This window comes from Botrytis deweyae (assembly GCF_014898535.1).
Source record: "Botrytis deweyae strain B1 chromosome Unknown BDEW_007, whole genome shotgun sequence".
Taxonomy (NCBI): Eukaryota; Fungi; Ascomycota; class Leotiomycetes; order Helotiales; family Sclerotiniaceae; genus Botrytis; species Botrytis deweyae.
In genome coordinates, this window is record NW_024066214.1 from 1,213,127 (window position 1) to 1,236,730 (window position 23,604).

General features: G+C 42.1%; 11 protein-coding genes across 11 annotated transcripts; 5 read left to right on the plus strand and 6 right to left on the minus strand.

Moving 5' to 3' along the window:
• Positions 1-222: 222 nt before the first annotated feature.
• EAE98_004086 (uncharacterized protein) lies at positions 223-1,429 on the plus strand. The gene is made up of 3 exons (XM_038951706.1): positions 223-528; positions 670-754; positions 826-1,429. The coding sequence occupies exons 1-3, from the start codon at positions 463-465 to the stop codon at positions 876-878; spliced, it is 204 nt and encodes a 67-aa protein (XP_038812179.1). The 5' UTR covers positions 223-462; the 3' UTR covers positions 879-1,429.
• A 240-nt stretch (positions 1,430-1,669) lies between these two features.
• EAE98_004087 (uncharacterized protein) lies at positions 1,670-2,938 on the minus strand (the record flags this gene model as incomplete). The annotated part of the gene is made up of 3 exons (XM_038951707.1): positions 1,670-2,214; positions 2,346-2,665; positions 2,809-2,938. 3 exons carry the CDS (start codon positions 2,936-2,938, stop codon positions 1,891-1,893), a joined length of 774 nt encoding a protein of 257 aa, XP_038812180.1. The 3' UTR covers positions 1,670-1,890.
• A 638-nt stretch (positions 2,939-3,576) lies between these two features.
• On the minus strand, positions 3,577-4,723 carry EAE98_004088 (uncharacterized protein; the record flags this gene model as incomplete). The annotated part of the gene is made up of 3 exons (XM_038951708.1): positions 3,577-3,909; positions 3,959-4,521; positions 4,588-4,723. 3 exons carry the CDS (start codon positions 4,721-4,723, stop codon positions 3,577-3,579), a joined length of 1,032 nt encoding a protein of 343 aa, XP_038812181.1.
• A 299-nt stretch (positions 4,724-5,022) lies between these two features.
• On the plus strand, positions 5,023-5,977 carry EAE98_004089 (uncharacterized protein). Its single transcript, XM_038951709.1, has 2 exons — positions 5,023-5,447; positions 5,500-5,977. Exons 1-2 carry the CDS (start codon positions 5,093-5,095, stop codon positions 5,757-5,759), a joined length of 615 nt encoding a protein of 204 aa, XP_038812182.1. The 5' UTR covers positions 5,023-5,092; the 3' UTR covers positions 5,760-5,977.
• A 180-nt stretch (positions 5,978-6,157) lies between these two features.
• Positions 6,158-7,329, plus strand: EAE98_004090 (uncharacterized protein; the record flags this gene model as incomplete). Its single annotated transcript, XM_038951710.1, has 4 exons — positions 6,158-6,160; positions 6,208-6,244; positions 6,337-6,900; positions 6,956-7,329. 4 exons carry the CDS (start codon positions 6,158-6,160, stop codon positions 7,327-7,329), a joined length of 978 nt encoding a protein of 325 aa, XP_038812183.1.
• Positions 7,330-10,437: 3,108 nt separating this feature from the next.
• EAE98_004091 (uncharacterized protein) lies at positions 10,438-11,139 on the minus strand (the record flags this gene model as incomplete). The annotated part of the gene is made up of 2 exons (XM_038951711.1): positions 10,438-10,709; positions 10,887-11,139. The coding sequence occupies 2 exons, from the start codon at positions 11,137-11,139 to the stop codon at positions 10,438-10,440; spliced, it is 525 nt and encodes a 174-aa protein (XP_038812184.1).
• A 196-nt stretch (positions 11,140-11,335) lies between these two features.
• Positions 11,336-11,637, plus strand: EAE98_004092 (uncharacterized protein; the record flags this gene model as incomplete). Its single annotated transcript, XM_038951712.1, has 2 exons — positions 11,336-11,413; positions 11,458-11,637. 2 exons carry the CDS (start codon positions 11,336-11,338, stop codon positions 11,635-11,637), a joined length of 258 nt encoding a protein of 85 aa, XP_038812185.1.
• Positions 11,638-12,358: 721 nt separating this feature from the next.
• Positions 12,359-13,375, minus strand: EAE98_004093 (uncharacterized protein; the record flags this gene model as incomplete). Its single annotated transcript, XM_038951713.1, has 3 exons — positions 12,359-12,390; positions 12,449-12,790; positions 12,844-13,375. 3 exons carry the CDS (start codon positions 13,373-13,375, stop codon positions 12,359-12,361), a joined length of 906 nt encoding a protein of 301 aa, XP_038812186.1.
• Positions 13,376-14,868: 1,493 nt separating this feature from the next.
• Positions 14,869-15,580, minus strand: EAE98_004094 (uncharacterized protein; the record flags this gene model as incomplete). The annotated part of the gene is made up of 5 exons (XM_038951714.1): positions 14,869-14,978; positions 15,043-15,130; positions 15,189-15,318; positions 15,367-15,443; positions 15,491-15,580. The coding sequence occupies 5 exons, from the start codon at positions 15,578-15,580 to the stop codon at positions 14,869-14,871; spliced, it is 495 nt and encodes a 164-aa protein (XP_038812187.1).
• Positions 15,581-17,350: 1,770 nt separating this feature from the next.
• Positions 17,351-18,548, minus strand: EAE98_004095 (uncharacterized protein; the record flags this gene model as incomplete). Its single annotated transcript, XM_038951715.1, has 4 exons — positions 17,351-17,394; positions 17,457-17,841; positions 17,892-18,387; positions 18,457-18,548. The coding sequence occupies 4 exons, from the start codon at positions 18,546-18,548 to the stop codon at positions 17,351-17,353; spliced, it is 1,017 nt and encodes a 338-aa protein (XP_038812188.1).
• A 1,053-nt stretch (positions 18,549-19,601) lies between these two features.
• EAE98_004096 (uncharacterized protein) lies at positions 19,602-21,770 on the plus strand (the record flags this gene model as incomplete). Its single annotated transcript, XM_038951716.1, has 2 exons — positions 19,602-20,811; positions 20,866-21,770. The coding sequence occupies 2 exons, from the start codon at positions 19,602-19,604 to the stop codon at positions 21,768-21,770; spliced, it is 2,115 nt and encodes a 704-aa protein (XP_038812189.1).
• Positions 21,771-23,604: the final 1,834 nt, after the last annotated feature.

Consider the following 23,604-nt stretch of genomic DNA (forward strand, 5'->3'; position numbering starts at 1 on the left):
TCTCCTACTCACCAGTCATTTGAAACGAAACCTCTAGATCGCCATCCTCCAATCAAATCCCATGATTTTGCTATATACACTCTCCGGGATTCTATGATTTCTATTTCTAACCTGTCCTATCCATCCATGGATATCCATTTCCATATCCATATCCATCCATTCTCACTAATCCCCCAATCCACCAATCAAACACTCTCAATCCCCCTTCGCTTAAACCCATCCTCCGATTCTCCGTATCAATAATCCAGAACATTCATTTCTCATATCTCTCTCTCTCTCTGTCTCCGTGCATATACAGTATCTCAGCCTCACCATTCATTTTCTCTTTTCCACAATCTGACCAAACCCTCACTTGCATTTTTGCAAAAAGATAAAAGGCCACGCAGATACACAACACATTTCTTACACTCGCACACCATTTACATCTAATACCAAACTCTTTTTATACTTAATTATTCAAAAATGGCTAGAGGAAATCAGAGAGAAAAGTCTCGTGAGGCTAATGCTAAGAAACAAGCTCAACTTGCTGTATGTTTTTTTTCCTATTTTGCTTTTAGGTTCCTCGAATTCCTACCTCTATTCGCATGATATACTATGAATATGCCGTTGCTGTCTCTCCCTCTCCCTCTTTCTAAAACCCAATGGACTAACCCGCCCCTCTCCAAACAGAAAGCCGGAAGCGGAATGTCGAAATCGCAAATGCAGGCCGAGAAAGATAAGACCCGTGTTCTATTAATGGAAAAGCAAAAGAAAGGTATGATTCCTCAACTACTCTACTCATCTTTCTATCCATCCATCTGTCCACACTTACTAACCTCCTCCCAGCCGATGAGAGAAAAGCAGCCGAAGCACTCGCCGCCGCACAAGGAAAGAAATAGATTCGATTCCATTCAACATTTCTTACCTTTCGATGTTGCCAGACCTCTCCAATTCGATATGATATGATACAAAATTACAGAAATTCCTACAATCCCAAGAACGACCCTCAAAGAACAATTTCCCCCTCCCAGAGCGAAAGGATGGAGTTTTAAGGCGAGCAGGCAGGCAGGCAGGCGCGAAAGAATTTCGCAAATTCCCCCGAATTTTCTCATCTCCCGGAATTTCATTTCCATTTCCATTTTCCTTATACATTACAATACATTTGAATTTCCCATTCAAGGTGTTACAGCGTCGGAGCAGCATTTCGGTCCTTCAATTATAAAAATTCTAGAGCACGCGTGGGAAATCTTTTTATTGTGAGGGGGGTTGATATTCGGTCGTTTGTTCTAGAATGCGTGGATTACCTAGGCTTTGTTTCCTGTGATGGGTGGATCGTATGGATAGATGGATGGATGAATGTGGCGGGAGTCATTCGTTAAATTCGTTGTGTGATGTCAGAACCATATGATATGGGTAGGCCCTTTAATAAAGTTTCTCAATGATGCTGTGAGACTGAGTTCTTTTTGCGGTGTTGAGTGCGAAGTAGTTGACCTCTGGGAATTGTGGATGCTGCGAAATGGCCTATTCCATATGACCTGCCTCAAAAGTCGGTCCCCCCAAGTATATGGCCCACAGAAGATGACCGCTTCAAATATCCGGCCTGCAGAATCGCCCGTTCAGTTTATAGCCCCTTTTCCATACCCGAGAAACATACGATTTCATCATTTGAAATTCGGATTTCAGGAAATTGGAGGTTGATAATGTATGCATTCTTTTGTCTAGGTATAAAAGTCTTTTCTATGTCCACCCAACCCCATGTGAAGAACCACACAATCTCTAAGTATGACCCTTCATGGCCTCTGCACATTCGAGGAAAACTTCTCGCAATGCAAATCTTCTCTTCACACGCTCAAATCATACTACCGTTGGCACCCCACAACACCATTTTCTCCTCTCACCACCCACTCCACCTCAGTCCTGAACACTAACACCCGCCTCCTTCTCATCCGCGGCCTTTCCCCCCTTGCCAAAAATATAATCCTCCAACTCCTTGTACGCAACCTCCAAGTCATCATTCACAATAATCTTATCATGGACCCCTTCCTTCTTCGAATACTCCAATTCCAGCTTTGCCTGTTCCAAACGCTTTTGAATCGATTCTTCCTTTTCCGTACCTCTTCCGCGCAATCTCTTCTCGAGAACTTGGTAGGGTGAGAGCTCCGCGGTGGAGGGAGGAGAAATGAATACGTAGCGTGCTGGGAATGGTGGGGTGAGCGCGTGGATTTGTTTTACGCCCTGTGGTATCTCTTATTAGCAAGTTAATTCCTCCAGAACAGTGAGGGGCAGAGGAGAGGAGAGGAGAGAAGAGAAGTAACCCCTCTCCCCCTCTTCCCCTCTCCTCCAAAAATCAAATCTAAAAAACAAACCTCCATCTCAATATCTAACACGACAATCTTCCCCTCCCCTCTCTTCTGCTCAATCATCTTCCTACTAGTCCCATACCTATTCCCCCCAAACTTCGCATGCTCGACAAAATCCCCCGCCGCAATCATCGCCTCAAACTCCTCCATCGACACGTAGTAATAATCCACATCGCGCTGTTCGCCGGGGCGCGGCGCCCGCGTCGTGTGCGAGATGGAGGTGGTGAAGAGCGAGGGGTGGTTGGCCAGGAGTCGCGAGTAGAGCGTGCCTTTTCCGACGCCCGAGGGCCCGCTGATGATGATGGGGTTGGTGGTGGGGGGGATGGCTAGGAGAGGGGAGGTGGTGTTAGTTTTTATTTTTTTTTAGTTTATTTTCATTTTCAATTCCTCTTCTAATATCGAGATCTCCTTTTTTGTCTTTCTCTCTTTCGCTGCTGAGAAGGGAAATAAGAAAGAGAACATAACATACGAGACATATTAACGATTTTTGCAAAAATACCCGTGCTAAGATTCCGCGAAGAAGATCTCGGAAAACGAATTGCAATTGAGGTTTTGCGTAGGATACTATGTCGCAGGAGTGGCGGTTGGAGAAAACACATATGTGTAGAAAACCGATATTTAGGAAGTGGAAGTGCTTTAGGGACGCTTAAATCATTGGTGCGTGCTGGTCGTGCGATAAAGCTGGGGAAACCCCTTATCGACGTTAGCGCTTGGGGGTCCTTTGGGGCCGGAGATTTTAGGCCAGGAGAGCCAGCCACATCACACTCTGATGCGGACCGCTGGATGGAACCTCATGGCCAGACCTACCTACCTAGGTAGGTACCTAGTAATATCAAGCAAGGCCATTCCAATCTATTTGTTTGATCCATCAATGTGATGTCAATAATGCACAGTCAATTGGTGAGATCAAGTACTACTCATTCAATTTCCATAGACGGAATCACAAGATATGAATAGACCCAAGAATCAAAAGAAGATCTTATTATTTACTATTGAAATGAACCCTTAGGATATTAAAGAAAAGGGCTAATTAAGCAAAGGAGAAATGTAGCAATATTCAGTTTAGAAAAGCCCGGCTCCACAAAAGCAGTCCATTAAACTCTCCACTAATCTCCTGTCAAAAAATTGTCGCTTTTGGCAAATACCATCTCGCCATCATAAACACAACCAATCATCCAAACTCACCAGATCCCAGCATCACCACCAACTAGCCATCATTCATATCCCTTGGATTCCCCTAATAGCCGTTCATGGTCATTCTTTGGGAGTTTCTGCTCAATTCTCTATCAGCTGATGGACTGATTGGTCTGCTACCAGCATGTCCTGCAGCACTACTCTCCTTGAGGGCCAACAATTGCTTAGCACGGAATGTTTCGTAATGGATTTGAGATGTAGTTTCGATAAGGTCTTGGAGATGGGTTCGGGTAAGGAAGTTTCGTAAGTAGACGAATTCGCAGTGGTTCTCGTCTTCGACATTGATAACACCCCATCTGTTTTGACGTCCTCGAACTGGTTTGCCTCCAACAATGATATCCTTCTCAGATCCAACAACGGCGAATGGAATGATGTCCTGATATTGTTAGTATGCTTGCTTGAGACACCAATGCAATATAATTCACCTTAATTTGTGCGTTCAACGCTTTCTCTTCCTCATCAAACTCATCATTCTCATATGGGAACATCTTCAAGTTGTGGAAAGCGAATTCCTCCTTTATGCGCTCCTTGAATGCAGCACGTTCCTCCAAAGTCAAAGAATCCGACTTGGCGATGACTGGTACGACATTGACAACATCTGAAAGCTTCTTCAGAACCACGATGTCAATTGGCTTCAAGGCATGGCCAGAAGGTTGAATGAAGAACAAGCAGCAGTGAATACGGGTATCTTGAATATATCTCTCTCTTTGAGCAGTAAGTTCCTTTCGGAGGTATGCAGAGTGTTGATCTTTAATGTACTTGACGATTGGATCCCAGCATCTATCATTGTTGACTTGATCTCCATAACCTGGGGTATCGACAATGTTGAGTCGCAGCTTTACGCCATTCTCCTCGATGATGTGGGAAACGGTTTGAATTTCGGTGGTAGATCGTACTGGCTCATCTGGGGTGAGTCTTCCCTTGGAATCGATCAAATGTGAGGCGAAAATGGTGTTGATGAGGGTAGATTTTCCGAGACCGGTTTGTCCTACAAGATAAATCTATTAGAAAACTCACTCAAATCACTTGTCAACAATGTACCAAGTAAACTCACCGACGCAAATAACGTTGAACTGGAAACCGCGTTTCAAGAGCTTGCGCTCAATTTGTGATGTGATACTATCGAAACCAACATGGCTCTTTGGGAATACCGAAGGTTGAGGAGCGTGTCTATCAGTTATTGTTGACATCTTGGAAAGAGTGTATTAAAGCTTGAGTCTTTATAAACGAGGGTGTTATCTTTGAATTGAATGAAAACAAAAATGAAGATATTTGTCTTCGAAGGTAATATGCAATCAAAAGTCGTTGATAAAGAACAAAGTTAGGGAAGGAGGTCAGTCTCCAGATTATTTTGGCAATATAGCGTGCACTTCAGGGGAAAGTAATTGGGCAAATCTAAGCTAATCTTAAAATGCGCTAGCTTATCTGTGAGTGGAAACTAGTGAATTAACCATGCGAGCCGAGAAGTGAAAGATTCAAGATTTTGATGAATCAGTATCGACAGTGAGGTTGAATACCCATACGTGCTTTAGTAATTCTCCTTCGATATCTCAATCAAAATGGCGGCAGCTCACGCTACTACGTCGTCGATACTTTCGTCATTTCTTCCACGATTGGCACCTGCAACAGCGACTTTCGCAACGAGATCAACAACTTTATATTCGCGACAATTGTCACATCCATTACTCCCAGTACTCGCCATCCCATCTGCGATACATCTTAATATTCCCGGCTTTCTCGAAGGATTATGGGAGGGAATATTGAAAGCCGTACCAAAGAAGAAGACTTCACACATGAAGAAGAGACATAGGCAAATGGCAGGCAAAGGACTACAAGATGTTACAAACTTGAATAGATGCTCTGCTTGTGGTCACATTAAGAGAGCACATTTATTATGTCCATATTGTGTTGCTGGTAAAGATCTTCTATATGATATATCAGAGGATGGCGGTTAACAATGATTTAGAAATCAAGACCTTATTCAAGACCAATGCACACGAAGCAAATGCCGCTGCAAGAGAAGCCAGAGCTGATGAGATAGCTGAGCAGAAAGTAAAAATAGAAGCAGGAAAAGCAAGAGCTGCAGAGGAAAAGACCAAGAGAGAGGCAGAATTAGAGCAGTTGGAAACTAAGCGGGCAGACAAGAAGGCAGCTAAGGATGCCGCGAGAAAGATATATGAGGAGAAGAATCCTAAGCAGATTATTGGCTCCAGAAGAATTGATTAGGTGACTCTGAGGGGTAGTAGGGAATTGGAGGGAATTGGAAGGCATGCGAGACGAAGGAACTGGTGAGAATCAGAAATGGAGATGATCATGTTTGGCATCAGCCATGGCGTTTGGGACATGGAGAAGAGATCCTGAACCGTGAGGTATATATCCTCAGAACTGGTACAATTTATTAAACTGTACATCAAAATAAGAATATCCTACTGCATCATCAATATTTGTTTGAAATCTTATCTTCGTGTTATGTAAAATGCGTTTGCTGAAATTACCTGTGAGGTCATGATATTTTCTTCAACCCCGCCAAAGCTTCCAGAGCTTCAACTTTATTCACAACATCCACCAAAAACACCCTTTCTTCCAAAACCCATATACCCAAATATTCAAATGAACCGGTGACAATGGTATGTAAACCATTGAATATGAAAGTACATGTGCTAATATTCAAAAGTCGAAACAATACCTTACAACGCATACGATCGATGATGGTAAATACTCCAAACTGCCCCTCTACCTCACCATCCCCCGCTTGCACCAATAGCTATATCTTAAATCCAGCCTTCATGCTAACCCACCCCAGCCCATAAAACAGACATCTTTTCCCTCGCCGTAACTCCCAGCTCTATACTCTCCGCCTCCGGTACATCCTCCCTTAAAGTCCACAGCACACTCACCACGCCCCCTTCTCTAACTCAAACTCTCCCCGCCCACAAACTCGGCTGTCACCACATCTGCACCTCTCGATCTGGCACTATCGCAGCATCTGCCGGTTTCGACGGTACAGTTAGTATTTGGAGCTCTTCTCCAAACGCAGAAGGATCAGAAGAATGGTCTCATCATGGCCATATTCTCGATGGCAACAAGCCCGGTGAAATCTGGGCGCTAGCATTAAGTGCTGATGGAAACTTCCTTGCAGCAACGACCATTGATGGGAAGATTGGGGTATGGGATTTGTTGCAAGGAGCTGAAGAGAATGCGGGAAAGAAAAGTGTAGGCAAGAAAATGAGAGAGTATGAGACGAAGGGAAGCTTTGGACTATGCGTGGATATTAGTGCGGATGGAAGATTTACGGCCAGTGGACATGAGAATGGAGGTGTTTACGTTTTTAATAATGATACGGGGAGAATGGTACATAGTTTACCTGGTAAGTTTCAAATATCAATTGGATGGGACAAGAGCTAGCATACTAACAAATTTAGGGCTGATCCAACCCATCCGCACCATTTCCTTCTCTCCCCTCTCTACTTATCTGGCTGCTGCTGGCGATTCCACAACCATTGCCCTCTACTCCGTTACCCATGGCGAACAAGTCGCTAATATGACAGGCCACACAGCCTGGATTTTCAGCATCGACTGGAGTTTCACGGGCGAATATTTAGTTAGTGGTGCTTGGGATGGCAAAGCCAAGGTATGGAGTGTAGAGGGAAGAAATTGCGTGGCGACGCATAGTGAGACGGATAAAGCGCTTTGGGCTGTCAAATGGTTGCCAAAAGTGCAGGGGAAGAGTGAGGCGTTTGTTACAGCGGGGGCAAATAGGAGTTTGAGCTTTTATAGGGAGGCTACAGGTGGTTGAGTTGATATTCAAGAGAAAAGGAGAGGTGGCGATGAGAGAATGGTGAGCTTTGCTAAAGCTACTGCACCAAGACTATAGAGTCGAGTTTCATGCTCACCATGAGCGTAGGGATATAGCTCAATCTTGAGCCATAATTAAAAGTTCTAATGGCTGCCTACATGTGGCACACTTGCATACTAAGTAGCTAAATCAAAAGTACGAATTCAAGCGAAGATATTGCAAGTTGCGATACCATAGCAATTCTTTGATACCGAAACACTAGTCACCACTCCTTCTTTCTTCGTTCACTGCCTTTACATCTACAAGCTAATCATGATCACGCATGCAAGCTGCTCGCCATATCACTGAAGTCCAGCCAATGCTAAAGTCAAAGCTCAGCAAAGGATTAGACGTTCAAATTAGCTATTAGATTTACCAGATATCCAGAGAATGGATCAACGACTTTGAGAGCTAGTTAGCTAGAGTTACTGGTTATTAGTTCCTGGGTTTGATTTTGGCGTGAGCTCCAGTGATCAAATGCCAATACTTCAGGTGATTACCTAGTAGTGATAACTGCTTCCGATGAGGTCGTTTATGTCGTTTTGCGAGCTATTGATTGAAATCTTCAAACTTCTAGATGCTTGATAGTGTCTGATGCTTATGCTAGACATGTTCTACTTGCTTGGTCTGATTATGTTGTCAAGTCAATAAATCATATCAATATACCTTCCGGTAACTCATAGCTCCCTCTCTATAAAACAGTTTTAAGAGAAAGAGTTTCTATACATTACTTTAACCCTGCAAACACGAGTCTGGAAAATATAGACGGAGATGAAGATGCAGAGAAAGATAAAGATGGACAAAAATACAGATCGAGATGCAGATACAGATGCGGACAGAAGAAGATAACCAAGATATAAACCAGAGGTACCGAAAATGAGATTTCTTAATCTCAGATACCGGCAAGAGTAAAGCTAATTGGATGTCACGTAGATGTTAATAACAAGTCAGCATTGTTCAAAATTGACGATTTGGTACGAGCTGAGAGGGAAGGAGGGGGTATGTCATCATTGTATTGTAATATTCACATTTCTCTAAATCTGAGATCTGGATGAGCGAGCATAGATGATGAATCAATTATGGATCATTGGTTGATGAATGGTAATTAGATGGATGTGCTATTGTGATATCTAAATATCTATATACATATCGATGTCCACATTCATATCCATATCCATACTCCTCAACCCTTCATCTTGATCTTGCAGAGAGGCAGAGAGGCAGCGAGGCAGCGAGGCAGCGAGGCAGCGAGGCAGCGAGGCAGCGAGGCAGCGAGGCAGCGAGGCAGCGAGGCAGCGAGGCAGCGAGGCAGCGAGGCAGCGAGGCAGCGAGGCAGCGAGTCAGCGAGTCAGCGAGTCAGCGAGTCAGCGAGTCAGCGAGTCAGCGAGTCAGCGAGTCGGAGACTGGATTTATAACTGAACCCAAGTATCTGGACCCCGGTAGTGAGTAAGTGATTAAGTTAGATGCGGATTCAAAGATACATGCTTCATATACACACACATAAATACATCTATCTACACGATACGATGCGAAACAATCCAATCTAAGCCCACCCAATCCAAGCAGACAAACAACACAACACAACAGAGACTCTAACAGATAACAACAGCAGCCCCCCTCCCCCTCTTCCTGACCACACAGCAAACAAACGAACGAATGAACAAATCATTCCCTCAACCTACTCAAACTCCATCCCCCTCTCACACAAGCAAGATATCTAGAGTTCCAGAGTTCCAAAATTCCATTACCGTAACATCTAAACCACATATATACACACCACACACACATTCACACATACACACTACACACATACAATATCACAAACAAACAAACAAAGAAACCACACACAATGAATGTCAAAATCAATATCGATATTCTCTACTCAATACTCAGTCTTCAATACTCAATACTCCATCCTCAGTACCTACTCAAGATATAAATAAAGCTTAGAACTTTCGGAATTTGAGAATTGAGAATTGAGGTTAGATGTATATATAGGTATATATATATACCTAGGTATCGATAGATATATATCTAGATAGTAATAATTACTATCAGAGTTAGATGGAGAGTTAGATGGAGAGTTAGATGGAGAGTTAGATGGAGAGTTAGATGGAGAGTTAGATGGAGAGTTAGATGGAGAGTTAGATGGAGAGTTAGATGGAGAGTTAGATGGAGAGTTAGATGGAGAGTTAGATGGAGAGTTAGATGGAGAGTTAGATGGAGAGTTGGATGGAGAGTTGGATGGAGAGTTGGATGGAGAGTTAGATGGAGAGTATATTACTTTCTTACTTCCTTACTTCCTTACTTGCTCTTTGAGATGAGAGGGATGAGATGAGAGGGATGAGATGAGAGGGATGAGTTGAGAGGGATGAGTTGAGAGGGATGAATTGAGAGGGATGAGTTGAGAGGGATGAGTTGAGAGGGATGAGTTGAGAGGGATGGAATGAGATGAAATAAAGCAAAATAAAAAAAATAATCCAATAAAATAACAAAAACAAAACCAATCGACTCAATGAGAAAAAGAAGATACATATCCAGATATATATCGTACATATAAAAATATAAAAATTCCAGAATATCCTTTGAGAAGTGTGCGACATTAGATTGGATTCTTCTGATATTAGGAAAAAAATTGGGAGATGATGAAATGGAATAAAATGAAGTAGGTACCTAGCAGTCTTCTGGAGTGTAGCCCAAGAGTCTAGAAAGTATATCAACTCTTTAAATCTTTGATATGACATATAATACCCAGAAAGGAACTTCATAAATCAAAACAACAAAATAAAATCAAAAAAACAAAACAAAACAAAACACACTTGAACATCCTCGATTTATTGAACTATCCATCCCATCTCAACCTTCACTCCACCAACACCAACTGTAATTGTAATTGTAAAGAAACAATCCTGGTATCTCTAAAATATGCACAAATTCATCTTCTCCCACCTCTCAAACCGCATCATCTCCCCTCGAAACCATCCTCTCCCATCCCAATCTAGCACCTGGCTATATTTCCCCTCTCCATCGACTGTATTTCACTCCCCAAATCCAATCAACTCCCTCTACCTAGAAAAGAACCGCACCAACTAATCCCACAACTCCCAAGAATCCCGGAACAACCAAAGCTCCTGCAGCACCCGTAGCCGTAGCCGCGCTCGCACCAGTAGTGCTTCCCGTCGCGCTAGCGCTCGATCCGCTCGATCCAGTTGCGGAAGCGGTTCCGGTAGCTTTTGCGCCGCTTCCGGTTGCGGTTGCGGTTGCGCTTGCGGAGGCAGAGCCAGAGCCAGAGATAGATGCTGTGTTTGTGCCTGTGGCGGAGGCAGAGGAGGATGTGATTGCTGTTGGATTGGTTAGAGTGATGCACTTCTTATTTCCCTTTTCATTATATTCCTTCTCCTCTCATGCTCTTGGTGAACACCCCAAGCTGGGTCTACGGAACTTGCTGGTCGCTGTTCGCTCCCGTCCTGTGCCATTCCTTGCATAACAGAATTCGAAAACGAATGGAAAAAACTCACTAATATTAACCCCCGCACCCTCAAAACAAGTAGCTTGGTAAGAGCTCACAGCCTCTTTGTATTTATCCCCCGAACATCTATCCGTGATATTTCCCGTCACAGCATGTTCCAATGTTCCGCACAGAGCCTTGAGATCGGAGGGATCGGATTGAACGTTGATGGCTGCGAGGAGACATGCGGGAGGAGTGGCGGTTACGGAGAGGGCGTTGGAGAGGAAGAGGAGAGAGATGGTGAGGAGAGTTGGGGTTTGCATTTTTGCGCTTGGCGTTGGGGTATGCTTGGATTTGTATGGTATGGTATGGAATGGAGATGAGGTTAGGTTTTGGAATCTTTCGTAAGTCTTGGGTTGATTTGATGTTTGAGAATGGAATTGTAATTGCGACAGTAGAGTCGATTTAAAATCAAAGAATTGAATAACTAAAAGAATGTGTATGTATGTAACCTTCACGATGAATAGATTGATCAATAAAAGAGAGGACAGCGACAATACGCAACAAAATCTAACGAATCGAATTTCCTTGAAAAAGGTATGTAGATAGATAGATATCTATGTATGTATGTATGTATGTAGAAAGCAAAGTTGTCAAATGTTTCAAAGCTCCCATTCGTAAAAGAAATGAAGGTCGCCAGTCATTCCTCCTGTTCTGATATGAATCTGCTGAATGGGGTTTGGTGGGGCTTGGCCCTGCTTGGCGGGGAAGGGATTGGAATTTGGGGGACATGCAACGCTAATTTTAGAGTTGGGCTTTAGGTGCTTTAGTGTCAGGTACCCGAGGTTGGGTGGCTTTTATAGGCTGTGATGGTGGAACTAATGGGGGGGATATGTTGGATTGATGGGATGGATTTTAGATGGATGGATGTTATATCTTGGATTGATGGATGCTCTGTTTTGAATATCTATTGTGATGTAGGTACTTGAGAAGAAGATGATAAGATAGGTAGAAATCGAAGAATGAATTACCTTACCTCGTATGAACTTCATGTAAAAAAGGGATCCAGATTTTAAAATTTGAGTTAACCTTAGAGTTTAATAAGTGAGTGGGGAGGTGATTTGAGACTGGAGATGGGCACGTGAAAATTTGAAATTTGATATAAACCCTTTTCTATCAATAAACATCTTATATATATTGATTATGTAGATAATGCTGTTGATAAAATATGTGTTATTCATTCATTTGTAGTCGAACATTATAAAAAGAACTATTATTAAGCCATCTCCCGCAATTCATCCTTCCTTCATCTCACACCCGTCTAAAAACTCCAATCCAACATACGATCCAGTCATATACATGAAGTTTTCCCATATTCTTATCCGAAGCGTCAAGCCTCTGATGGGCGACTGCTATTTCCATCATATCATAAACAGAAAACTCATATTTCCCCCATTCTAACATTATACGTATAGTTAACCTACTAGGTATACCGAGAAGAAAAAGAAGAAGAGGCGATAATTTTATTCCTCATCTGTCCATTTATTTCTCTAGCAAAGACATGGACATAGCACCTGTATAAGTGTTAGAGTCAAGCGACGAATATAAATAATCATATAAGAAAATACTAACCAGACACTCCACCAAACATTCCAACTCCCTGCACTGCAGCATTTGGGAACGCAGCTTGTCCACAAAGACAGCTACATGAGCATGTTCCATCAGAACCAACTGTCCCTGTCCCAGAAGCAACTGTCGCGGTAGAAACTGCACCGGCAGCTGAAGCAACAGCACTTGAAGATGTTCCACTACTGGCTCCGCCAGCAGAGGATCCTCCTTGAATAGCACTCTGGGTTCCAGTACCATTTTGTGCAACAGCCATTGCTTTGAACTGCGCTTGAGTTTTGTCGGCAGTGGGGTTGATACTGAAAACCATTCCTGATCCGCAGTGGCCAGCTTGACGACAGTAGAACCCTGTATCCGTATTAGTATCGTTCGTAGTTAAATGATATCTGTGGTATACTAACATTGAGGAGTATCAACCATGACTTGCATAGCCATGGCTGGGGGTGGACTGATGGTATTATTAACATTTGGTACGAAACCACTATCCATTCCACCGGTAGCCAGCTTTTCACACGGTGTTGTGAAAGCTGATTGTGTGAGTGTGTGATTTGCCATTTCGAAATTGAATACGATCATATCCCCTATAGCAGCGTTGACCGTCTCAGGTGTATATACCTTTCCAGCGGGGCCTCCCACTACAACGGTATGGGTTGCCTGTGCTGCTGCTGCCACTGTCGCACCAGCTACTTGAGGAACCGTTTTCGTCTCGGTCACTGTTTTAGTTGCAGCGCCATTGCCATCATTGGTCCAGATAATAATGATTTCCTCGCTCTTAGCCTGTACAATCGTGATCTCCTTCTTATTGACAACGAGCTCTGATGATCTCTCAGCGAATTCCGGTGTAATTATTCCCCGCCCAGCCAAGTCATGTTGAAGATTGCTCGCCAATACCAGTTGTGCTGCACACAATGCTGCGATAACTGAGGATCTCATGATGAATATATTAGGATATAAAGACTGAATGCCGTATGGGTATAAGATGAATATGAAAGAATGATATGTAAGCCGCGCTGCGGAGGAGAATTAAACTATCAAAGTTGTCTTGGCTTGTGTAATGATTGTGAGTTGACTAGAGTAGTAAAGTAGCCAGTTGTCGAGGGCCTGCTCGTGATAGTAATTAATAGAGAAAGCAAAAAAGGTGAATGAGAGTGTTCACAAGTTTATGAACGATAGAATGTCAAAAAACAATGCATCAGGTCTTGGGGACGGTCTTGGTATAAATTCAACCATAAGAATGGCAATACCAGGACTTGAAGACAAAATGAAAAGCACTTGCTTCGAATATCCTTGGTCGAAACGACTCAATGAACGGAGGAAAAAAGCCTCCAGGATTTATCGTACCACTCGGAGACCTACTCGTCCGGATCTAATCCAACTAAACTGCCATGATAGAGAGAAATGTACTACTAAAAGACTTAATTCAAGGTTGTAAGCCAAAGATCCAACGTTTTAGAAACGAGGTTTGGATGAAGATGTGATGAAAACCCTTGTCATCATGCCAAGCCCAAACACAAGATAATCAGAGATCTTTTATCCCTGTATTCCAACGCCAAAGGTCACTGAAGATTGTATGCACAGGCTATACTATAGCCTATATCGAACTCCAATCTTTGCCCCATGAGAATATTTTACCCCGGTCCAGCCCTAACAGTTACTGTTTTGGCACCTCCTGTGGCGCGTGCCAGATTCGTCTCAGCTGTCATGATGGGACGACGGGAGGCTGGATATAGGTAAACTTTAATGTTGAAATCCTTGAAAGGGCTAATGTCTCGAACGTTAGATTTGGAGATGAAAAGAAGGAGAAATTTTATCTGATAATTGATGGAAGCGCGGGAAAAGATTATGAATTGATGGAAGTGTCGTTACTGAAGTTTTTTGAGGTTGGATATGCTAGGGGCACCAGGGGGTGAGATGAAAGTGACCGTTTCATCGTATGCCCACATTCAGCAATGTCTTCCGTAGAATCCTTTATAAAATGTACGCAGCGGTTTATTATCCCAGATGTTATCAATTTGAGGTGTCCATTATCGAATGAAGTCGCCCAGTTCCACATCTTATCATAAGCATAATCATGAACTCCTTCGGGGATATAATCGTGAGAAGAGTAAAGAAACTTAGTTCAAGACGCAATGATGTAAGGTACCCGTTATCAATCATGAAACCATATAATACATGTCTCCTATACCTGCTGTAACATCGGTTCTTCCATGAAGTACAAGCTAACATAAGATCATCCCTCATATGCTTTTGATGGATATGATATCTGTCACAACGGCACAACATGGCACAGCTCGGACTTCATCCCAATGCCAATCTTAATGATCCGGCCTGAATAAGATCAGATGGTTCAAACTATCCGTGTCACAGATAGTCGCAGTAGTGATAATAGTTCCCTCATAAAGGATCCATCCTATGCCTTATGTTCATCATGTACCCTTACTTGGTTCTTGCTTTTGCTGTTGGCCTTCATACAATCCAGTATAGTAGCCGGCATAGTACCAAGACATCAATAAATTCTTGAGATTTTCATCGTGAACTGTATGAGAATTCCACGTCAGTCTCGATCTTACGTATATCATGAAAACGCTTGCACGTCTTACCTTGACCAATTAACTGTGGTGGTAGCATTGGAGCCTTTGAAGACGAAGAACCAAATTTGGTCGCTTTTGGTGCGGATTTGTCACCAACCTAATAATACATAAGAATCAGTCAAGTTGTATATTGATAGACCGTTTTCAATGCTTACTTTTGGTTCGTTCGCTGTTTGGGTGTTGTCATCGATTTGCTCAAACTCGCTTTGCATGACAACATTTTCTTCCATCGGTTCTTCAACACCTTCAACACCTTCTCCATTATCTTCATTCATCTCCCCTTCTCTACAAAAGGTTAGCAATGTGGCAACAGTCGGGAGAAGACAAACTTGCAATCCATTACTTTGGTTCTCGAATGCGTTCAACACATCCTCGACTTTCTCTCCTCGAGCATGGATACTATGATATTTCTATTTTGACATTAGCAGAGTTCACACAATCGATACAAATTCTTTACCTCATATTCTTGTAGAGCTTCATTCCACGAATCTACGAGTGTGGAATCATCCCATACTTCTGCATGTGAGGCATTATTTTTTGACGCCATTTTGCAATGCAATAGTAGGTATGGGTGGAGAGTGAAAGAAATCGTGAAGTTGAAGGCAGCAAGATCTACACAGAATACTTCTTCTACCACAACACCACTTTGCTTCAGAATTGATTGATTGATCAGGAACTTTTTGATGATGTTTGAATTTTACTCCCAGCTTAGAAGTAGCTTAGAAATAGCATTTTTTACATTGCAGTATGTATTTTTTGGCCTTTCGCATTAAAGCGTGACTTTCACGTGATTGCATCAGGTATGCTTGACAATGTCCGTACTTTGATCTCTTCCATTGATTGCTCATAGTTTGAACTTTAGATACGAGAGAATAGTCGGTGTCAAAACTGAGTTCTTCAAGACATGCAACAAAAACTTTGCAGAAGTACCTAGGTAATAATTGGTTAAAACCTGCGAAAAAAGAGTGAATCCTGATTCCAATGAGATAGGTGTGCTAATTCACTTTAAGCCAAGTCTATATTCATCTATGAATCTTGGCTTCGGCTGGTGTCTTTTCTAGTCTTATATTCAACGTCTCTCTATATACTTATAAGCCCATGCCGTATATATTCCATCAAACTTTCGATACGATTGGAAAAATTTCACTATTATATGTTGACTATGCTTGATTCAAGATATATAATCTCCTGAGTTGATGAAGACAATAAAACAGCAACTCTTTTTTGTCAAGAAGTACATATATAGCTCGCTAACTCACAGTCATAATACTTCATATTTGATATCCACCCTCCTTATCTCGCCTCCACAAACCCCCTCCTTACCCCCACAAAACCTTCTCTCCCTCTAGCTCCCCTTATTGATATTCTCTACCATAAATCCAGCATTATTAATGATCACCTAGCTTCACAGACAATAGCTATGGAATTCACTTCGAACCCAATCACCTAAACTACATCCCGCTTGCCAAAGTTCTCCTCCCTCTTCTCTTCGCTTCCCGGCTCTCCTCTACACCTACTCCATATATATAACAACCACGTCACTTGATCTTTATCAGTTCCATGCTCGCGGCAAAATAGATCTCTCTTCTAGAATTCCCCCAGGGAAACATCAAATGCTTTCATTCCACTTTTTGGAGACCGGTTTCGTTGTGTTCAAATCATCTAGCGGCATCGTGTACAAATCTTTAGCAGCGAAATAATGTCCAGAGATAATGGTGATAGCTATGTACCTGGCTGTCATGAATATGAAATTGTCTTCTAATTGGATAAGATTACGGGGATGAAGGGAAGCGAAGATGCCGGAAGGAGCCTGGACGAAGATGAATGACGTGAAGGGTAATGGGTGTGATGAGCGTGTCAAGGTAAATGGGCGAGAATTGCGAAGTCGATGAATGAGGGATTGGGACACAACTTGTTGGAAGTCACGAAGAGTGCTTTGGAGAATTTGGATGATGTTGATAGACTAGATTGTGATCACCGAAAGACGGATGGATTAATGCTCGCTTTTGTAAATATTAATAAGATTTGATATAATCGTCATTCAAATTGATGACTTATCATTGAACGTTAGCCATCCACCCATGATATGCACAACACCGTGTGAATCACCGCCATTGTGTCACAACGCCATGCTAACGAAGCCCATACCTACATACGCCAAAGCCATGCATAGAATTACCACTAGGTGGATAGACTAGATAGTCAGTAGAGACGACTCAATGAAATCTTCCAGGATGTGCAACGTGTATAATCCTATAACTCCGCAACCGGTTGAAAGTGGAACGCCTAAATCAATGCACGCGAGCAGATACGAGTTTTAACGAGCTTCGGAATAATCATTCAAAGCAACGCAAACGAGTCCTATAGTAGATATTAGGTCAGAAGGGGCACTGTGAGGTATGTTTGAAGTGATGTAGATGTACCGCGATGATGACCATTGTATTGTCTGATTACTGACTGACTATGCAACTCCCAAAGACGAGCATAGTGATCTGAACAAGCAGTAACAAGGTAAGCCGAATCGGCACTAAAAGCGCAATCCCAGACCCATCTTTGATGACCTGTCAAGGTTGATTCAAGATTGAATGCTCTTGCTTCTGTTTGAGGTTGGTTTGGATTAGGAGCTAGGGCAGTAAAGTCTACCTCCCAGATCTTGGCCGTATGGTCAGCACTACATGTTGCGAGTTTCTTAACATCTGGAGAGAGAAGAACTCTAGTGATGTACTGGTTGTGAGCTTTGAAGTGAGTAATCGGCATAAGCTGAGTCTTTTCGCGGAATTGAAGGAGCTGCCAAACGTAGACGCTGCCCTAAACAGGAGTTAATACAAGTCTGATGCATCCCTCGCGCATGCTCTTACCGAGTTAGTACCAGCACACAAGGTTGATCCATCAGTTGCGACAGTGACGCTAGAAACAGGGACGTCTTCCTCCGGAATAAGTTGATGGGAGCAGTTATTTTCTGCAAGATCCCAAATACGAACACTACCTCCGCGATCACAACTAATGATTTCTCCTTGATTGGGATGAATCACTACATCATTAACCGGGCAGCCATGACTATAACTTCTTTGGACGGTGCCACTCCGAGTCTCCCAGATTTTAACTGTGCCATCCTCCGAGCTTGTAACCATCCATTTTCCTTCGCAATGGAACGCGACGCCCGTAATATTCCCTGTATGTCCCTCGAATGTGAGGAGCGGATTTGGATTGGTTGACTTAATGTCATAAAGCTTGACAGTATGGTGGCCAGCCGCAGCTAAGAAACGCTTATCTGGGGATATGCATAATCGATTGACTTGAGAATCAGGGTGTTGAATTGTTCGAGAACAGATACCAGAGAGGGCCTCCCAAAATCTATGGATTGTAGAACGTCAATAACCCATATCATTGTAAATAATACACAAGACGAGGCGTAATTCGTACCTGATTGTGTGGTCGTAGCCAGCTGTAACGAGAACGCAAAGAAGGTTAACAGGGTCTCCTTGTCCGTGAACGAGAACGGGTTGATATGCCATTTGAGGTCTGCAATGGAACATGGCCATGAAAGAAAGAAGAGAGGACGCAAAGAATGAAGTGGAAAATAAACTTCACCCCAAGTGATGGTAAAGGAACCACTTCATCTGCAGATTGTAGTAGGCTGTTGAGGGAAAAACATTACTTACCAGTACACAGAATAACGGACATTGTCTATTCCTTCCCAATACAATTTGAATGAAATGACAGAAAATAACCAAGAAAGGCAAGATGTGTAAATAGTGGTTATGAATTGGCAATTGCACCTTCCCGGTAGAGTAGGTTGTAGAGAAATATGTATATAAAGTTCTAAAGGTATCAAACCGTGATATTGATAGTGACGGTTAGGAGCTCCTCCTTCTGCTGGATACTAATCGACCGCCTTCTACATTGAGCTGGTCGGAACTAATTATTCCGAGAAAATACCGTTTGAGTACCTGGTAGCCTTGCAGCTGTAATAACTTAGCCTTGTCTGAGCTTGTCTTGAGCTTACATACAAAAAGGTACTAGGTAAAATTATCCACTGAAAAAAGCTCGAGCCAATCAAAAGTCAGTCTCACGTGATGATTTCACCAGAACTTTTTGAAGTCGAAAGTCAGCTTCTCACCTTGCAATCATTATGTTCACTTTCATACATTCACATATGAGAAATATTTCCCACAAATAACCTCCCAAAATTTCTCTTGACTATACAACTTCAAACTCTACAAAGCTGGACTTCATCAAATGCCCTTTTTATGCCTTAAGAAGAAGTATAGCTGAGTAAACTTTGAAGTTGTGAGGTTGAAATATCTCTAGGCTACCAAGCCAAACATACATTTGTATAAACTACCGGCTGGATCCTTGGATTCAACACGAGCTACTATCACGAGCCGTTGTCGACAAAGTTTTGTCTTCAAAATCTGTTCATTGAGATTGCTTGCGATCATCGTTCAGAGGCACAGTGTCAGAAGCATTTCTGTTCAAGCGATCGCAATTTTGTGGTGGAATATATTATTGTGACTCAAGACAGCTATTAGAAGGATTACATCGAAGAGACCTCAAGATATCTCAAGATGGAGAGCACATCTGAAATGGGTGTGGTTCAGAATAACTTTGGTAGAATCGGAGGTAATTATGCTCCTGAAAATTCTCATGTTCCCTCTCAAAACAACCTCATTGGACTTACACCTCCTTCCTTTGAGCAGTACAATGACCAGAACTCCCTTGGCTTCCAAGATGATTATTCATTATGGGGCTCTTTTTCTATGGAAGAGAATAACCTCCAGGATAACGCATTGGACGAATATTCTCTTTGGAACGAAACAGGAAATATCGATGATCTTTACAATAGCGGTCCCAAATGTCCCGACGATTATGTCGAACCACCAGTACCCAAGAGAAGAAAGTTCAATTCAGACTCAGCTACTAAGCCTTCATCTTTTGAGTCAGCTACTCAAGAGGCTGCCAGTCCAATCACTGAGTCCCTGTCCGTTTTCTCTCAACAGGCCATGCCCATCCAAAAGACGACAGAACCAGCCTCACCATTAAATGCCCCTAAGGCCCCAAGTGAAGTCTTTCAGCAAACAATTGGACAAGAATCACTTCTCTCCCAAGTATCTTCATCTGGATTGCAAATTTCCTCTAACACGGACGGCCCCGTTACATCTCCCAATGGTCAGGCCACAGATATCCAAACTGTACCGGCCACCAATTCGGCTTACTCTGCTAGCAATCACAGTCACGTCTCGCAACCAACCACAAGCACGAGTGTCACTGCACCAGAAACCGTTCAAACCCCTTCTGCAACTCATATACTGTCTATTCCGGAATCTCACCAAATAGTTCAGCAGCAACCTTGTGGAGTTACTGGCGTTCCATTAGGACCCACCTACATACGAAGCCCGCAAGGATCACAAATGCGAGTTGCATCGGATAGCTATGGTCATCAAGTTTCCCCAAATCAAACGCATACTCAGAGAAAACCATTTACTGCATTTCCTCCACAAAACCTTGGGTTTACGCCATTTCGACGTTCGTTTAATCAACAAGCTACATCCGGCTCACGAGACTCAAATCAAGCTCCACAAAAAGCTACAGAGCAGGGTACAAGACTTTTTCTGCCATCTAGGCCATCAAGTTCCGGTACCACTGCCCAGAAGCCCTTGCCACAATGTTTAGATAGGAGCTCCATTCCACCTCAGCTTAGAGAAGTTATGGAAAAGTTTGAAAACAAGATTAGGATGGACGCTGATCTCAGAAACGCTTTTAACATTGTTTTTCCCTGTAAGTTCTTCAATCATTCACCTATTATTGAGAATTTGCTAACATTCATAACAGCACGAAGCATGGAAGTTGAGGAATTGAAACAAAAGATTATCAACGAAAGACATCAAGCCTCTCAGAGAGAAAACGCTTTAAAAAATATGCTTACTGAGCTTCAAGATAATGCCACCGCTCAAGAAGCCTTGCAAACCAGAGCAATGGGTCTCCTTACTCAACTCAGAGCAAATCCTCAACACGATAGATCGTGGGTGTGTAGGAACTTCGACAAGGAACATGGTCAACCCTGTAACAATGTCCAGAAGGAATTCTATTTGACAAAAAAAGTTTGGAAAAGACGCGAAAGATGCTCTAAATGCAAAGCCAAGGTTCATGAGCTGAATCGACAATATCTTAATGATGATACAGCTGTTGCATCATGGAACTTTGAACAACTTGGTCCTTTCGGTCCCGCTTTTCCCGCCCCGCCAGAATTTCAACGCCCTGAGTCTTTGGAACATACGAGGAATACGTCCGACAAGGCAGAAAAGAATACAGTCATCTGGGTTGATTCTGCTCGTCGTCAGTCACTACCTACTTTTCCTGTTGATGATAAAGATGCTCAAGAAAGTACGGAATCCAGATGGGCTTCATTACCACCACCTACCAAGAAGACTCGAGATCATACGCCATTGCATTATTCCAAAGCAACCCAGAATGCCTTGAGAGCGGCACTTGGAACACAACCCAAGGCATGGATGCAACCACCAAAGCATATTGAGACGATTGTTTTGGATGATGAAAGTGATCAGGACGACGAGACAGATCAATCACAAGAAAGTTTCAATGAGACACCAACAGTTGAGCAAGAAACTGGCGTTGAAAACACTATGGATGCTGGTTTTGATGCTGATTTTGATGCTGAGTTTGAAGCAGAATTGGAGGCTGACCTCACTACTGCTCTTAAGACGGAAGTTTCATAGGAGGTACGGAATACTAGATTTACCACATTATGCTCGACGGATCTGCATTCTGTACCTATGAGCATGGTCTTCATATAGTTGTTTGGCAGCGTTGGGTCAGCACGTTTGACTTTTATAGTCATTCAAGAATCGCACTTGTCACTTTGCCTTCCTTGATCCTTAACATGAAGATGCACAAGGAAGAGGAGCCTTTGGCAAGTGTGGGCAATGAGCTTTATGTCACTTATTTTTGACGAATCCTTTCACAAAATAATCAGAATCGAGTCTGTATTTTCTTCTACTCGGGCCTGAGTTATTATATGGTGTGTTGTGGAGGAATCATGGCGACAAATTTTGTCTTTGTTTTGTCATTCTTGTATTTTCTTTTGCGTTTTTCCAATGTATTAAAGGGTGCTCAATCCATTAGAGAGAATGGCTCTTCTTACAGGGGATATTCATAGCTATCATTTGAGTTTTCCTTCAGTGCACATCATTTCCGTTAGACCAGGGAGGATGCACTACGTCATGATACCAGTATAGATATGGAGAGTAATTTGCAGCTGCTTAGTACATAGTGCGTAGTGAGTTGTGCAGTGGGCTTGGGTTCTAGCCTTGGTTTGGGCTTCTGGCTTGAATTCGAGGGATACGGTCAAATACCTAGGTACCTGAAGGAGATCAAAACAAATAGGAGAATAATGACAAAACTTATTAAAAATGTCTTTTCGTATGCAATGACAGTTACGTGAAATGAAGAGGTGCTTATGGTGAAGAGATAGATGCTTTGGTATGGATCACCGCAACTACCTACACAACATGATAGCTTTGAGTATAGACTTCATACTATATATACTAGGTACATACATACTATCGTAGGTCATGAGCTAGTATATGAGTATATGGTATATATAGTATATAAGAGGGTTTAGACTAGTATTAGTCTATTATGGGAAGCTGGCTCGTATTAACAACTAAATAGCTTATGAAACACGTGATTTTCATGAAACAATATATGATATTCCTTATTTCTTATTCTACATTCGAGGGGGAAAGGCCTTATTTTATGCTTTTTTCCTACCAATCTAGCTTTCCACCATCGTAGATCTCTTCCTTTTCCGGCCATTCCATTAGATACAGCTCTTCTTTCTTATTCCTTATTCGATTTCACTATAGTTACGTCAACCTAGCTACGTATGAGTTGAAAGAGCTAATAAAGAATCGGTTTTCCGGCCGTCCTAGGCTAGTGGCCTTAAGCGACGATCACGTGATATGATCATGTGACTTGGTCAGGTGATCCAGTGATTCGCTCCCAGTATACTATACGAATATAGAACTATATATATATATATATATATATATATATAAAAGATGTATTATTATATTATTTTCATATAAAAACAATACATACCTAGATAGTAAGAGAATAAATCTATCTCCTATTCAATGTTATATTATATCTTGATGGATATATACTTAGTAGGTACTAGAATCTAGATAGGTATTTAATATTTAAGTTAATGTTTAGATTATTATTTACTATTATTATATTAGTAGGTAGATAGATGAGTAGATGAGTAGATGAGTAAATGAATAGATAAGTAAATAGATAGATAAATAGATAAATAGATGAGTAGATGAATAGATGAGTAGATAAATAGATGAATAGATAAATAAATGAATAGATTAATAAATAAGTAAATAAATAGATGAGTAAATAAGTAGATAAGTAGATAAGTAGGTAGATAGTTAATAAATCTTATAAATTCTTAATTATATTAAATACTATATTTTGAGCATATATGAGTATATATCTAGTATATTGAATATATACATTAAATACTTATAAAAAGAGATCTAT